The sequence below is a fragment of the Dictyostelium purpureum genome (assembly GCF_000190715.1).
Source record: "Dictyostelium purpureum unplaced genomic scaffold DICPUscaffold_345, whole genome shotgun sequence".
NCBI classification, from domain to species: domain Eukaryota; phylum Evosea; class Eumycetozoa; order Dictyosteliales; family Dictyosteliaceae; genus Dictyostelium; species Dictyostelium purpureum.
Genome location: NW_003519681.1, coordinates 21,790 through 34,777, shown reverse-complemented (window position 1 = coordinate 34,777; position 12,988 = coordinate 21,790). Strand labels below are relative to the sequence as shown.

General features: G+C 24.1%; 7 protein-coding genes across 7 annotated transcripts; 3 read left to right on the top strand and 4 right to left on the bottom strand.

Moving 5' to 3' along the window:
* Positions 1 to 967: 967 nt before the first annotated feature.
* On the bottom strand, positions 968 to 1,512 carry DICPUDRAFT_83095 (uncharacterized protein; the record flags this gene model as incomplete). The annotated part of the gene is made up of 2 exons (XM_003292423.1): positions 968 to 1,173; positions 1,245 to 1,512. The coding sequence occupies 2 exons, from the start codon at positions 1,510 to 1,512 to the stop codon at positions 968 to 970; spliced, it is 474 nt and encodes a 157-aa protein (XP_003292471.1).
* Positions 1,513 to 1,954: 442 nt separating this feature from the next.
* Positions 1,955 to 5,076, top strand: DICPUDRAFT_157197 (uncharacterized protein; the record flags this gene model as incomplete). The annotated part of the gene is made up of 6 exons (XM_003292432.1): positions 1,955 to 2,236; positions 2,319 to 2,694; positions 2,879 to 3,074; positions 3,149 to 4,073; positions 4,146 to 4,424; positions 4,501 to 5,076. 6 exons carry the CDS (start codon positions 1,955 to 1,957, stop codon positions 5,074 to 5,076), a joined length of 2,634 nt encoding a protein of 877 aa, XP_003292480.1.
* A 12-nt stretch (positions 5,077 to 5,088) lies between these two features.
* Positions 5,089 to 6,313, bottom strand: DICPUDRAFT_92877 (uncharacterized protein). The gene has a single exon (XM_003292422.1). It carries the CDS (start codon positions 6,260 to 6,262, stop codon positions 5,219 to 5,221), a length of 1,044 nt encoding a protein of 347 aa, XP_003292470.1. The 5' UTR covers positions 6,263 to 6,313; the 3' UTR covers positions 5,089 to 5,218.
* A 1,535-nt stretch (positions 6,314 to 7,848) lies between these two features.
* On the top strand, positions 7,849 to 8,877 carry DICPUDRAFT_40613 (uncharacterized protein; the record flags this gene model as incomplete). Its single annotated transcript, XM_003292431.1, has 1 exon — positions 7,849 to 8,877. One exon carries the CDS (start codon positions 7,849 to 7,851, stop codon positions 8,875 to 8,877), a length of 1,029 nt encoding a protein of 342 aa, XP_003292479.1.
* A 541-nt stretch (positions 8,878 to 9,418) lies between these two features.
* Positions 9,419 to 10,018, bottom strand: DICPUDRAFT_157194 (uncharacterized protein; the record flags this gene model as incomplete). The annotated part of the gene is made up of 2 exons (XM_003292421.1): positions 9,419 to 9,576; positions 9,724 to 10,018. 2 exons carry the CDS (start codon positions 10,016 to 10,018, stop codon positions 9,419 to 9,421), a joined length of 453 nt encoding a protein of 150 aa, XP_003292469.1.
* Positions 10,019 to 10,689: 671 nt separating this feature from the next.
* On the bottom strand, positions 10,690 to 11,605 carry DICPUDRAFT_92876 (uncharacterized protein). Its single transcript, XM_003292420.1, has one exon. The coding sequence runs from the start codon at positions 11,191 to 11,193 to the stop codon at positions 10,777 to 10,779; it is 417 nt and encodes a 138-aa protein (XP_003292468.1). The 5' UTR covers positions 11,194 to 11,605; the 3' UTR covers positions 10,690 to 10,776.
* Positions 11,606 to 12,186: 581 nt separating this feature from the next.
* On the top strand, positions 12,187 to 12,988 carry DICPUDRAFT_40619 (uncharacterized protein; the record flags this gene model as incomplete). The annotated part of the gene is made up of 3 exons (XM_003292430.1): positions 12,187 to 12,332; positions 12,473 to 12,782; positions 12,884 to 12,988. The coding sequence occupies 3 exons, from the start codon at positions 12,187 to 12,189 to the stop codon at positions 12,986 to 12,988; spliced, it is 561 nt and encodes a 186-aa protein (XP_003292478.1).

Genomic DNA, 12,988 nt, shown 5'->3' with positions numbered 1-12,988 from the left:
TGGATTTGGGGGGGGGGATTTGGAGTCTAAAGGGGCTCTATTTTTCCTCCTCTTTTGGCTTTTATTCCGCCAAAATCCTGAATTTGTGGCGGTTCCCGAAGGGTGTGAAATTTAGTTTGGTAATTGGGATTTTTAGGCGTCCCTGGCAATTTGGGGGGGTTTCTTACCTTTCATTTCTAATCTTTATTTGGTATTTTTGGATTTTTGGAAACCATTATTTATTTTTTTTAAAAAAATTTTTTTATAAATAAAAAACTAAATAAAAAAGCCCAGAAAACAAATAAGGCCAAATAAATTTTTGTTTTTTTAAAATATTTAATTTGGATAACAAATGAAAAAAGAAATATTATTAAAATATTTTTATTTTCAATTTTTTAAGATTTTTTAAAAAAAGAGTAAACACCACTATATTAGTTTTAAATAATAATGATTTATTTATAAATATAAATAAGTTAACGAAAGGGGGGTGTTTTTTTTTTTTTGTTTTTTAAAAAAAAGAAAATAAAAAAAAAAAATTAAATTTTTATGCAAAATTTTTTTTTAAAAAAAAAAAAAAAAAAAAAAAAAATTATTAATTAACAATTTAATTTGGTTAATTATTTTTTTTATTTATTTATTAAATTACTATTAAAATAGTATTTTTCAATACCTATGATCTAAAAGAGATTTGGATTACCCAGCTTTATTTTATTTTTTTTTATTAATTTGGTCTAATTATACCAATTATTTTTTTCGCGGTTGAATTTTTAATGTGTTTTTCGTAAAAATTTTTTTTTTTTTCATTAATTTTTATTTTTGAATTATTATTATATTTTTTTATTGTTATTATTATTATTTTATTATAAAAATAATAATTGGCCACAAGCGGCAATTTAATAACCACTAATGATACTATTGAGACCACACAATAATACTTTTTTTTTGCGAGTGTTTCTTATAAATTTACTTTTTTTAGTAAATTGATAAATTAATTTTCGACCTCATAAATTATTTTGATTGATAAAGAACATCCAGAACAGCAAACAACATCATTTCCCTCTGACAACTGATCTTCGGTAATAATATATTGATCACCGCACCTGCATGGATAGGTGTATTGGCCCTCCTCTTCTAAATATTCCATATCATCTAAATCAACTTCATCTGAAACTGAATATTTTTGTCTTTGTTGTTCTAAAAAAAAAAAAAAAGTTAATATTTTAATTGTTATATCTCATATAAATATTATTTAAAATTTAACATACCCAATAATAGTGCATCGTATTGTTTTCTTAAAGCATCATCTTTTAAGGTTTCCCATGATTTTTGAATTTCATTAAATTCCTTATTAGCAACATTGCCACTATCGCTGTTAAAAGATGAATGATCATTTGATATTTTGTCAGGATGATACAACAAAACCAATTTACGATAAGATTTCTTTATTTCTTCATATGGTGCATCAATGGATACTTTTAAAGTTTCATAATAGTTTTTTGAATTACTGTTTTTGTCATTATTGTAATTATTCATGGTTTCGTTTAAAGATTGCTAAAAAAAACGATTAAAATAATAAAATAATTAAAAAAAAAAAAAAAAAAAAAATTTTAATTTTTAATTTTTAATTTTTAATTATTTTTAGCTCATAAAAAGTTTTTTTTTTTTTTTTACAACTATAATTATTTACATCACACACCCACACTGCACAACGAAATTATATTATAAATTTATTTCTTTATTTTTATTTTAAATATTTTCACAAAAAAAATAGTGGTTTTTATTTATTTTATTTTTATTTAAATTTTCTATTTTTTTTCTTTTTTTTTTTTTCTAAATTTTTTTTTTAATCACAGATATTTTACAAAATTTTATATAAAAAAAAAAAAAATATATTTTTATATTAAGAAAATAAATTAATTTATAGATAAAAATATTATTATAATTTGAAATATTTTAAAAAAAAAATCAAATTAAAATGGAAAATAATTATTATTATTCTCAAAAAGAAAAAGATGATACTATAACATTCAATAGTTCAAGCTCACCAATTGCAGTAACCCAATATGCATACAGAACAGGGATTAATAATTTTAGAGATTTCTTTTCAACTACTGAATACTTTGACGGCGATACACCATTAACATTTTTAATTGCCAACTATGTCCATGATATGAACCTTTTAGTTAATTTAATCAAGAAGTTCGATACAAGAAATGAATTTAAAGAATTAATTAATATTCCAAATGATTATGGCGAAGTAAGTAATCAAATTTTTTTTTTTTTTAAATTTTAATTTTTTAAAATATTAATTTCTTTTAATTTATAAAAAATTTATTTAGACACCATTACATGTAGCAGCAATTTATAATAATGTGGAAGTAACCAAAGCAATAATAGAAAGCAAATATATAGATCCAACAATTAAAGATCACAGATGCCTAACAGCAATGGATATTGCAATTTTGATGGGGCACACAAAAGTTTCAAACGTTTTAAAGGATTGCAAAAACATGCCTATTTCTGATATTAAACCAAATATTTATCAATGGGGAAATATTTTCACATCAAAGTTATCATTTGAAGTTAGAAGCAATCAAACACCACTATTATTTAACGATACCCTCTCATCACCTATACAAACAAGCTATGGTCAAAACTTTTGCTTAACCTTAACTGATACCGGTCATGTTTACAGTGCTGGGCTATGTAGCTATGGTAAAACCGGGCAAAATAAAAAAAGAGATATTTTAATTCCAACCATGATAGTTTCACTTGGGGATAAAAGAATTAAGGCAATAGCATGTGGAAAAGATCATTCATTACTACTCGATGGTAAATATTATAATAGTTCTTTAAATTATAAAAATACGTAATATATTAATTTAGTTTTATTTATTAGATATTGGTTGTGTGTATTCATTTGGAAATTCGTCTATGGGTAGATTGGGTTTAGACTATACAGACCTAGCTGAGCCTCCTATATTTATTTCAAAACCAACATTAATCTCGTCATTTGGTGATAAATGTATGACAACAATTGCTTGTGGTACTGATTCATCATTCTCCATTAGCTCTGATGGTCATGTTTATTCTTGGTAAGAATTGTGATATTTTATATTCAATATACATTATATATAAATATTTATTAATAATATTTTTAATGTTTTAGGGGTTCAAACATTAATTCAAAATTAGGATTTCAAGGTGCTATCCTTCAAAGCACACCAAGAAAAATTGAAAACCTAGTTAAAATGAAAGATGTTGCCTGCAGTAATTGGCACACAGTTCTATTGGATGAAAAGGGATATGTTTATACATTTGGTTCAAATATTGATGGAAGATTAGGTCGTTCAATTAACGGGAAGGAATCATATCAAGCCGGGATCGTAAATTTAGATTTCAAAGTTAGAAAAATTCACTGCGGTACAAACTTTACAACAGTTTTAACAGAGTCCAACACTCTTTATTCATGGGGTTCAAATAATCATGGTCAATTGGGTGTTCCAAGCATTTCAGCTGTATCAGAATTCTCTGAAAAGCCTCTACTTGTAAAAAAATTAGTTCCCTACTCTATCCACAGTATTGCTTTGGGTAAACAGCATGTTGTAGCTCTCACAGATCAAGGCGAGGTTTATTGCTATGGTGATAACAGTTTATCACAATGCGGAACTGGTGAAGTTTTAGATATTGAAATTAATCTTACAAGAATTAAAACCCAAGGAGTTTTCAAAATTAGTGCCGGTGGGGATAACTCAATGGTTTCAATCTCTACTGAACATCATAGCTTTGGTGAACAACTTTATTCAATTTTAAAATCTGGTATGTTTTCCGATGTTAAAATCATTGCTAATGGTGATCAATCTCAATACCTTACTGCTCATAAAATCGTTTTAGCAGCTCGTTGTAAAAAGCTTGATAGTCTTATTAGAGGACAATTAAAAAATCCATCAATCCCACAATCCCTACCATTATCAATAACAAAGCTCATTAAATCATTTATGGTCGATGACACTATGTATATTGATTTTCCTGTATCATCATTCGAACTATTAACAATTTTATTTAAATATGTTTATTCAGATCATACAAGTTTAGTAAGTAGAGCAATAATAAAACCATAATATCACAACCTCAAATATATAAAATATTAATACTTTTTTTAATAGGCATCAAAATATACAGAAGAGTTGGGCGAGATTTCATTTGGATTAGATATTCAAAGATTGGCCTATTTGTGTAATTTTAAGGAAACAAAATCATTAACCAACCTTCCAAAATCGTCATTAATGGGTGATTTTGAAATTTTAAAAGATAATGAATTTAATTCAATTTATTCAGATGTAATTTTCAATTGTATCTCAGTTGACGAAGCCTCAAGTGGTAAAATTTCATCTTATAAATTATTGGCTTATATAGGCTCTTCATATTTCAAAACTATGTTAAGTGTATGTAATGATTTAATTATTTATTTAAATGATTTATTCTTAATTATTTATTTTACAAATCTATTTTTTTATTTAGGGTTCATTTATTGAAAAAGATAAAAAAGAAATTCAATTATTTGAAACATCAATCACAGGGTTAACAGCACTATTAAACTATTGTTATAGCGAGGAAGTTCCTGAAGATATTAACGAATGTATTGAAATGATTATTGCTTGTGATCAACATCAAATGTTAAGAGCAAAGGATTTATGTGCTTCAAAAATTAGATCTCAAATCGATAACGAATCATTATGCTATATCTATCATGTATCAATATTATATAGTGTTAAACCACTAAAGTTATGGTGTGCCTCAAGATTTATATCAATTAAAGATGTCTCAAAACTATATTATTTTGACCAACTACCAGAAGAAGTTAAAAAAGAAATTATAGAAATTAATGATAAAAAAAACTTGGGTTCTTTGGATCCAACTTTAAACTTTAATAATAGCTATAAAAATAATAGCAATAATAATAATAATAGTAATAGTAATAGTAATAGTAATAGTAATAGTAATAGTAATAGTGATAATAATAATAATAATAATAATAATAGTAATAGTAATAATAACAAAAATACTGGTAAAAAAAGCTTTTTTGGTTTTTTCTAAACCAAATTGTTTATAATAAAACTTTATTTTTAGAAAAATAAATGATTTTAAAATTAATTTTTATTTATTATATTTATTTACAAATTGAAAATGGTATTGAAATTAATTAATACCTAATCGTAATTTTTTTTTTTTTTTTTTTTTATACCCATTTACCAAGAATAGCCATAGCACCACTTCCAACCCAAAAACCTGCAAACAAACCCAACTTTAATAAAAAACTATATTTTTTACCACTGCAATGCTTATCTAAATCTACTGGGAAATCTTTGAACAATAGAGAACCTGCGATATATAATAGAATACCTGCACAGACTGCCTCCAATACACCACTGACCAAAAGGAAATCACTGCCGTTAACATTAAGTGACTGGTATACTGAAATACCAACTGCGATACCAATCGGGGCTGATACAGAGAAGATTGTTGTTAAAAGAGCTTCATGCCAATGTGTTTTTAATTTGGCATCTGCAATTCTTGAACCTAATGCAACACCTTCAAAAAATTGATGGAATGAAAGGGCAACTAATAAAGCTTTAAGGGTATGATTATCGGCTACACCAACAGTTAGACCAACCATTACACTGTGGACACTAATACCAAATTCTAAAAGATAGGCCTCAATGGTTTTTAAAGCAGCTGGATCCATTAACATTGTGGAGTGAACATGACCATGGCATTCGGCTCTTTTTTCGTCAATATCTTTGAGTGATGTTTCACCTTTGAGAGTTGCTCTTTTATTTTCGCTGTATGTCAAATACTCCATGAAGGCAAAGTCAATAAACTGCATTGCAATAATAGCAAGCATGCAAAAAAGATATGCATAAGCCTCATAGCTTTCTACGAAATCTTCTGGTAAACAATCTGATGACAAAGACTCTACAGCTGGTAACAACATATGGATTAATGCACAAGATAAAACTACACCTAGACCAACAGCTTTCCCTACCGCAATACAATAATCTGGAATACGGAACATTTTGAAATTGGTTGAAAGAATTGGAATAATAGCACCTAGAGCAGAGCAAGCTAAAATAATAAAAACGGCAGCAATATGTAACCCCTTATCATATTCATGTGGGGATTCTGTTTCGCATGTCCCATCACCTCCATGACCACCATGAGCATTGACTGATGTGCATGAAATTAAAAAAAATAAAAATAAAAATGTTTTTATAAAATTCATTTTTTTTTTTTTTAAATTATAATTATTTGTAACTATTTAAAAAACTATTACTGCTATGACCTATGTTTTTAAAATAATGAATAAATAATATAAATAATTAAATTTACTTTTAAAACTGGAGAAAAAAGAATTGTGATTAAACAAAAAAAGTTGACATTTTTTGTTATAACGGAGTGTAAAAGCCACTTCATTAAAAATTATATAAAAAGAAATATTGTTCAAAGCTTAGAGAAGTGGTTTTTTTTACGCAAATTTACGGAGTGATGTGAAGTGTTTTATAAAAAAAAAAAAAAAAAAAAAAAATCAACAAACTTTTCTTTTGTTGTCCTAATTTTAAAAATATTGGAATTTATTAAATAGTTCATATTTTTTTTCAAAAATAGAATTTATATAAATATAAATATAAATAGATACAATGAAAATTTTTACTTTGGTTTTTTTTTTTATTTTTTTTTTTTTTTATTGTTTAATATTATAATATTAATGTTTTAAATAATTGATATTGAAAAAAACTCATTTTTAAATATTTATTGATTTGGTGAATAGTATTGCAATATATATATCTCTTTTAGCCAAAACTTATCTCATCAAATAAAAAATTGAGCTGGTTATTCAAAAGCATTTTCCAAAAAACAAAAAATTTTAATAGTATTGGACCCCCAATTTTTTGGGATATTTTGGATTTTTTTTTTTGAATCAAAAAATATCAGTGATATTTTAAATAAAATTTAAAAAATTATCTGTGGTGGTTTACAAATATTTAATTTTTGTTGTAGACCAGAAAAACTTTATACTTTGTAATGTATTTCAAAATATATATATTTAAATATTTATTTTTAAATTAAAATTATATGAATAGAAAAAAAAAATAATAGAAACTTTGGCCCAAGTTTATATTATTGAAAAACAAAAAAAAAAAAAAAGAACTTATACAAAGATAAAAAAATCGATTGATTTTTTTTTTTTTTTCCATATTTTTTATAAAGGTGGGAAAAACGGAGTGAAAAAAAAACTACACCAATCTAGATATTAAGTTCATTCCTAATAAACCATTTCAATAAAATGATGTAAGCGAATTTATCCAGAATGATATGGGAATGCGATAACCCTTAAAAAAAAAATTTTTAAAAAAAAATAAAATTTTATAAAAAAAAAAAAAATAAAAATTTGAGTAGAAAAAACGGAGTGTTAGCGATGTGTACGGAGTGGAAAAAACACTTCGTAAAGTTTTGTTAATAATTATTATTTTTATTTATATAAATTGCAAAAAACTTTTTTGATCATTATATTTATTATTTTTAACAAATAAAATATTTAAAACAAATAAATAAATAAATAAATAATAACTGTGTGTGTTGTTATAACTGTTTAAAAAAAAATATTGTTTTAAAATTTAAATTTTATTTAAAAAACTAAGTTTAATTTTGTTAAATATTTTAATAAATTAGAATAGTTAAAATCAATAATAAAAATAATAATAAAATCAATCATATTTATTTATAATTTATATATATATAATAAAACAAAAATTAAAAATGAACATTAAATTTTGTTTATTTTTATTATTTCTTATAATATCGTGCTCTATGGCCCAACATGATCACGGTGGTGATGGTACTTGCGAAGCAGGGCATGTACACGAATATGATAAAGGATTGCATATTGGTGCAGTTTTTATTATTTTAGCATGTTCAGCTTTAGGTACTTTAATCCCAATTTTATCAGCTCATGTCAAAGCATTACATATTCCAAGATATGTTTTAATTTTAGGTAAAGATGCTGGTATTGGTGTTGTTATTGCATGCTCATTAATTCACATGTTATTACCAGCTGTAGAATCTTTATCATCAGAATGCTTACCAGAAGAATTTGTTGAAGGTTATGAAGCCTATGCTTATTTATTCTGTATGTTAGCTATGATTGCTATGCAATTCATCGATTTCTGTTTCTTAGAATATTTAACTTATAAAGAGCAAAAGAAGCATGGTCATTCACTTGATCATTCACTTAAGGATGTTGAAAGTCAACAAACTCCAGGCGGCGAATACGAAAAAGATCAAAACAAATCAACAGATTGTCATGGTGGTCACGTTCACTCCACAATGTTAATGGATCCAGCTGCTTTAAAAACCATTGAAGCCTATCTTTTAGAATTTGGTATTACTGTACACAGTGTTTTCATTGGTCTTACTGTTGGTGTCGCTGAAGATGAAACCCTTAAAGCTTTATTAGTTGCCCTTTCATTCCATCAATTTTTTGAAGGTGTTGCATTAGGTTCAAGAATTGCAGATGCCAAATTAAAATCACACTGGCACGAGGCTCTTTTAACTACAATCTTCTCTGTCTCAGCTCCTTTAGGTATTGCCATTGGTATTGGTGTTGTTGAATCACTCAATGTTAACGGCAGTGACTTCCTTTTCGTTCAAGGTGTTTTCGATGCTGTCTGCGCTGGTATTCTCTTATATATTGGTTTATCATTATTACTCAAAGATTTCCCAGAAGATATGAAGAATTTATGTAATGGTAAAAAATATAGTTTCTTAAGAAAGATGGGTTTGTTCTCTGCTGTATGGATTGGTGCCGGCTGTATGGCTTTAATTGGCAAATGGCTTTAAAAAAAAATCGATAAAATATATATTGTATTAATTAATTTTAATACATCACAATGTACATATACCCCTTAATTAAAATTTAAAAAAAACTATAATAAAACTAAAATATATTATGAATTATAATATAAAAAATTTAAATACTAAAAATAAACTCTATTTTCTCTTTTAAATTTTTATTTCTTTGTTTAATAATGAGATATTTGCAAAAAAAAATTTTAAAAGTTTTTGCGCTGAAAAAAAAAACGAAATTATATTTTGCTTGTTTTAAAGAAGATAAATAATTATCAATTTCTAAAAAAAATATTGCTTTACAAAAATAAAATACCACAAAATTTATTTATAAAACCAAAAAAAATGTGTGTGATTTTAAAAAAAAAAATGTGTGGATAAAAGTAAAAAAAAAAAAAAGAAAATGGTTTAAAAAAAGATAATTTATTAAACAAAAAAAGTTTGCAGATTAATTGGTGTTATATTTTATAGTTTTTTTTTTTTTTTTTTCGTTTTTTTTTATTGTTTATTTTAAAAAAATTTATATATTATTAATTTAAGCTGAATTTCTTTTACGACCTTGAGCAACTCTGGTTGCAATAACTCTACGACCTTGTCTAGTTGACATTCTTTTTAAGAAACCATGTCTTCTCTTTCTAATGAGAACTGATGGTTGATATGTTCTTTTAGTGGCACATTCATAAACATCTTCATCTAATGATTAAAATAAAATGTTAATTATAATATCCATAAATGTGAGTTTGAATATATAACAATAGTTTTTTGTTTTCATTATTATTATTATTATTATTATTATCATTATTGTTATTATTATTTATTTTATTAATTGATAATAATTACCTATATTTTCTAAATCTTCATTAATATCTATATTTTGGAATGGGCTAATAAGTGAAAAAATTAATGGGTCAACTTCGAGTGGTGATGGTGGTGCTATAGTGATTTCAATATTATCCTCTATAATAACAATATCTTCTTCGTCAAATGATTTTCTATTGATGCTTGAGAAAACATTGGTTTTATTTATTAATTGTTTTGGTTGTTGTTGTGGTTGTAAAAAAAATGGGTTGATTCTAGTTGATGGATTGGTGGTTTGACCAACTCTATTTAAAAGAAATCTACAGGTTGAAAACATTTTTATATATATTGATTGTTCGATTGATGAGCTTTTTTTTTTAAGGTAGTTTTATTGGTTGTATATTATAATGTATTAAACTTTGAGGTAATAATTTATAATAAAAAAACTTAATTATTATTATTATTTTGTAATGTTATATTATTTTTTTTATGATTGAGTAATTTTACTAAATTTTTATTACGATAATTAAAAATAACAATAATTAAATAACAAAAAAACAAATAACTCTATTTTAAATAAACAATTTTGAATATGAAAAAAAAAAAAAAGAAAATCATAAAAAAATTTAAAAAATTTTAAAAAAAAAAAAAGAAATTTTTTTTTTTTTTAAAAAACTAACTATAACCGAAAACTATTAATTTTTTTTAAAACTATTTAATTTTATTTAAGAACTAATGAAATGAAATTATAACTTAATATCTTGTGCGATATAGATATAAACTTAAACAAAAAAATAAAGAATAAAGAATAAAAAAATAAATAAAAATAAAAAAAATAAAGATAATTGATAAATAAATATTAAAAGTCAGAATGATTAGTGGTTTTTTAAATTTAAAAAATAAATATTAAAATAAATATATATGTATATTTTATTTTTGATTCTTTTTTTCTTTTTAATATTTTTTTTTGTTTTTTTTTATATAACTTTTTTTTTGTTTTTTTTTTTTGTACATTTAATAATATTAAATAAATATTATTTTTAAAAAGTGGGTGGTATATAGATTAAAAAGGATATGAAATAGCGGTACAAAAATTTAATCTTTCATTTGGTTATCTTTTGAGATTTTATCTAATTCTTCGTCTAATTCTTCTTTGGTTGGGGTTTTTTCTCTCTTGAATTTACCACCACGACCACCACGACTACCGCCACGACCACCTCTTGAAAGACCACCACGAGCACCGCCTCTAGCAGAACCACCACGACCGCCGCCTCTGGAGAAACCACCACGACCGCCACCTCTTGAGAAACCGCCACGACCACCACGGTGTGAGACTTGGCCACCGCTGCTACGACCACCGCTGTTAATGGTTACGGTAGTGTTACCGCTGCTACCACCACCACGACCACCACCTCTCTTTTGTGGACTTAAACCAACTTTTTTCATTTGGGTGAATCTGTCATTTAATGAACCGGAACTGGCTGAATTGACAATAACACGACGGGATGACATGTTTTGATGATTGATTTTTTATAAATAAAAAAGCCTGATTTTATTATTTGATGTTTATTATTATTATAATAATTATTTTTATTTTTTTTGGGAGAATAAAATTTTTTGTAAGTTATTTTGAAAGTTTTTATTTTTTTTTTTTAAAATATAATTGGGAATATGTATAACTATATAACTATATTATAATATATAAAAAAATAACTGATATTATATATGGATATAATTTAACTGTTATAATTATTAAACATTTTATTGTTATATTATTGTTATATTATTTTGCCATTATTTAATTTGGTTTTGTAAAATATTTGATAAACTACCTTTAGACTAACTCTTTTTTTAAAAAAAAATTATATGTATATTAATAAAAATAGATTAAAAACTAAATATAAAAAAAATAATAAGAATTTATTTATTTATTTTTATATTTTTAAAAAAAAAAATATATACAATTGAAAATAAAGAAAAATTTTAAAAAAATTTTGAAAAAAATTAAAAAATAATTTCAAAAAAAATTAAAAAAAAAAAAAAAATTAAAAAAAAAAAAAAATTAAAAAAAATAATATATATAATTCAGTTATCAACATATGTATTTTGATTTAGTTATTAAAATTTAGGGGGGGTTAAGTTTTGAATCTTTGAAAACAAAACTTGTTTTTTTTAACATTTGTTTAATGTTTTATTTTATTATTTATCAATTTTGTATCTTCAAGAATATAAATAATGGATAATTCAAAAAAAAATTAAAAATAAATAAAGGTTATTATTATTTATCTAAATGGTTTTTATTAATAAAAGTAATCTTTGATTTTATTTATTTATTTTTTTAAATAAAAATTTTATTATTATTGTTTTTTTTTTTTTTTTTTAATTTTTTATTTTTTTTTTAATTTTTTTTTTTTTTAATTTTTTTTGAAATTATTGTTGATTGAATATTGAATATTTAATAATAATAATAATAATAATAATAATAATAATAATAATAATAATAAAATGAATAGACCACAAACAAATATTGTTGATAGACCGGTATCAAAGGGTAAGGCAGAAGTCAACATCAGTTCATTTGCCTTTTTATTCTCCGAAATGATCCAATATTGCCAAGATAGAATCAAAGCAGGTCACGAATTAGAAAAAAAGTAATAGAGTTTATTATACAATACTTTTAAATTACAATAATACAATATATAATAATAATAATAATAATACTTGTAGCAACAACTAAATAATATAAAAATAATAGTAATTGGTATTAATGTTTAAAATTAATAATTAATAGATTATCAGATATGGGTTATTCAATTGGTCCAAGATTATTAGAATTATTATGTGTTAGAGAAAAAAATTCAAAAAGAGAAACTAAATTATTAGGCATTTTATCATTTATACATACAACAGTTTGGAAATCATTATTTGGTAAAACAGCAGATTCGTTAGAAAAGAGTACAGAGGCAGAAGATGAATACATGATTTCAGATAATAATATGGTTGTAAATAAATTCATTTCACTTCCAAAACATTTAGGTAGTTTAAATTGTGCAGCATTTGTAGCAGGAATTATAGAGGGTATTTTATGTAGTGCAGAATTTGTAAATATCTCAATTATTTTATAGGCTAGCAAAATATCAAATTGGTTTCAATTAATAAATCTTATTAACATTTATTTTTATTTTTATATTATTATTTTTAGCCAGCAAGAGTCACAGCGCATAATGTAACAGTCGAGGGCAAAAAATTCCCAAAAACAGTTATTTTAATTAAATTTAATCCAGAAGTCATCGAAAGAAATATATAG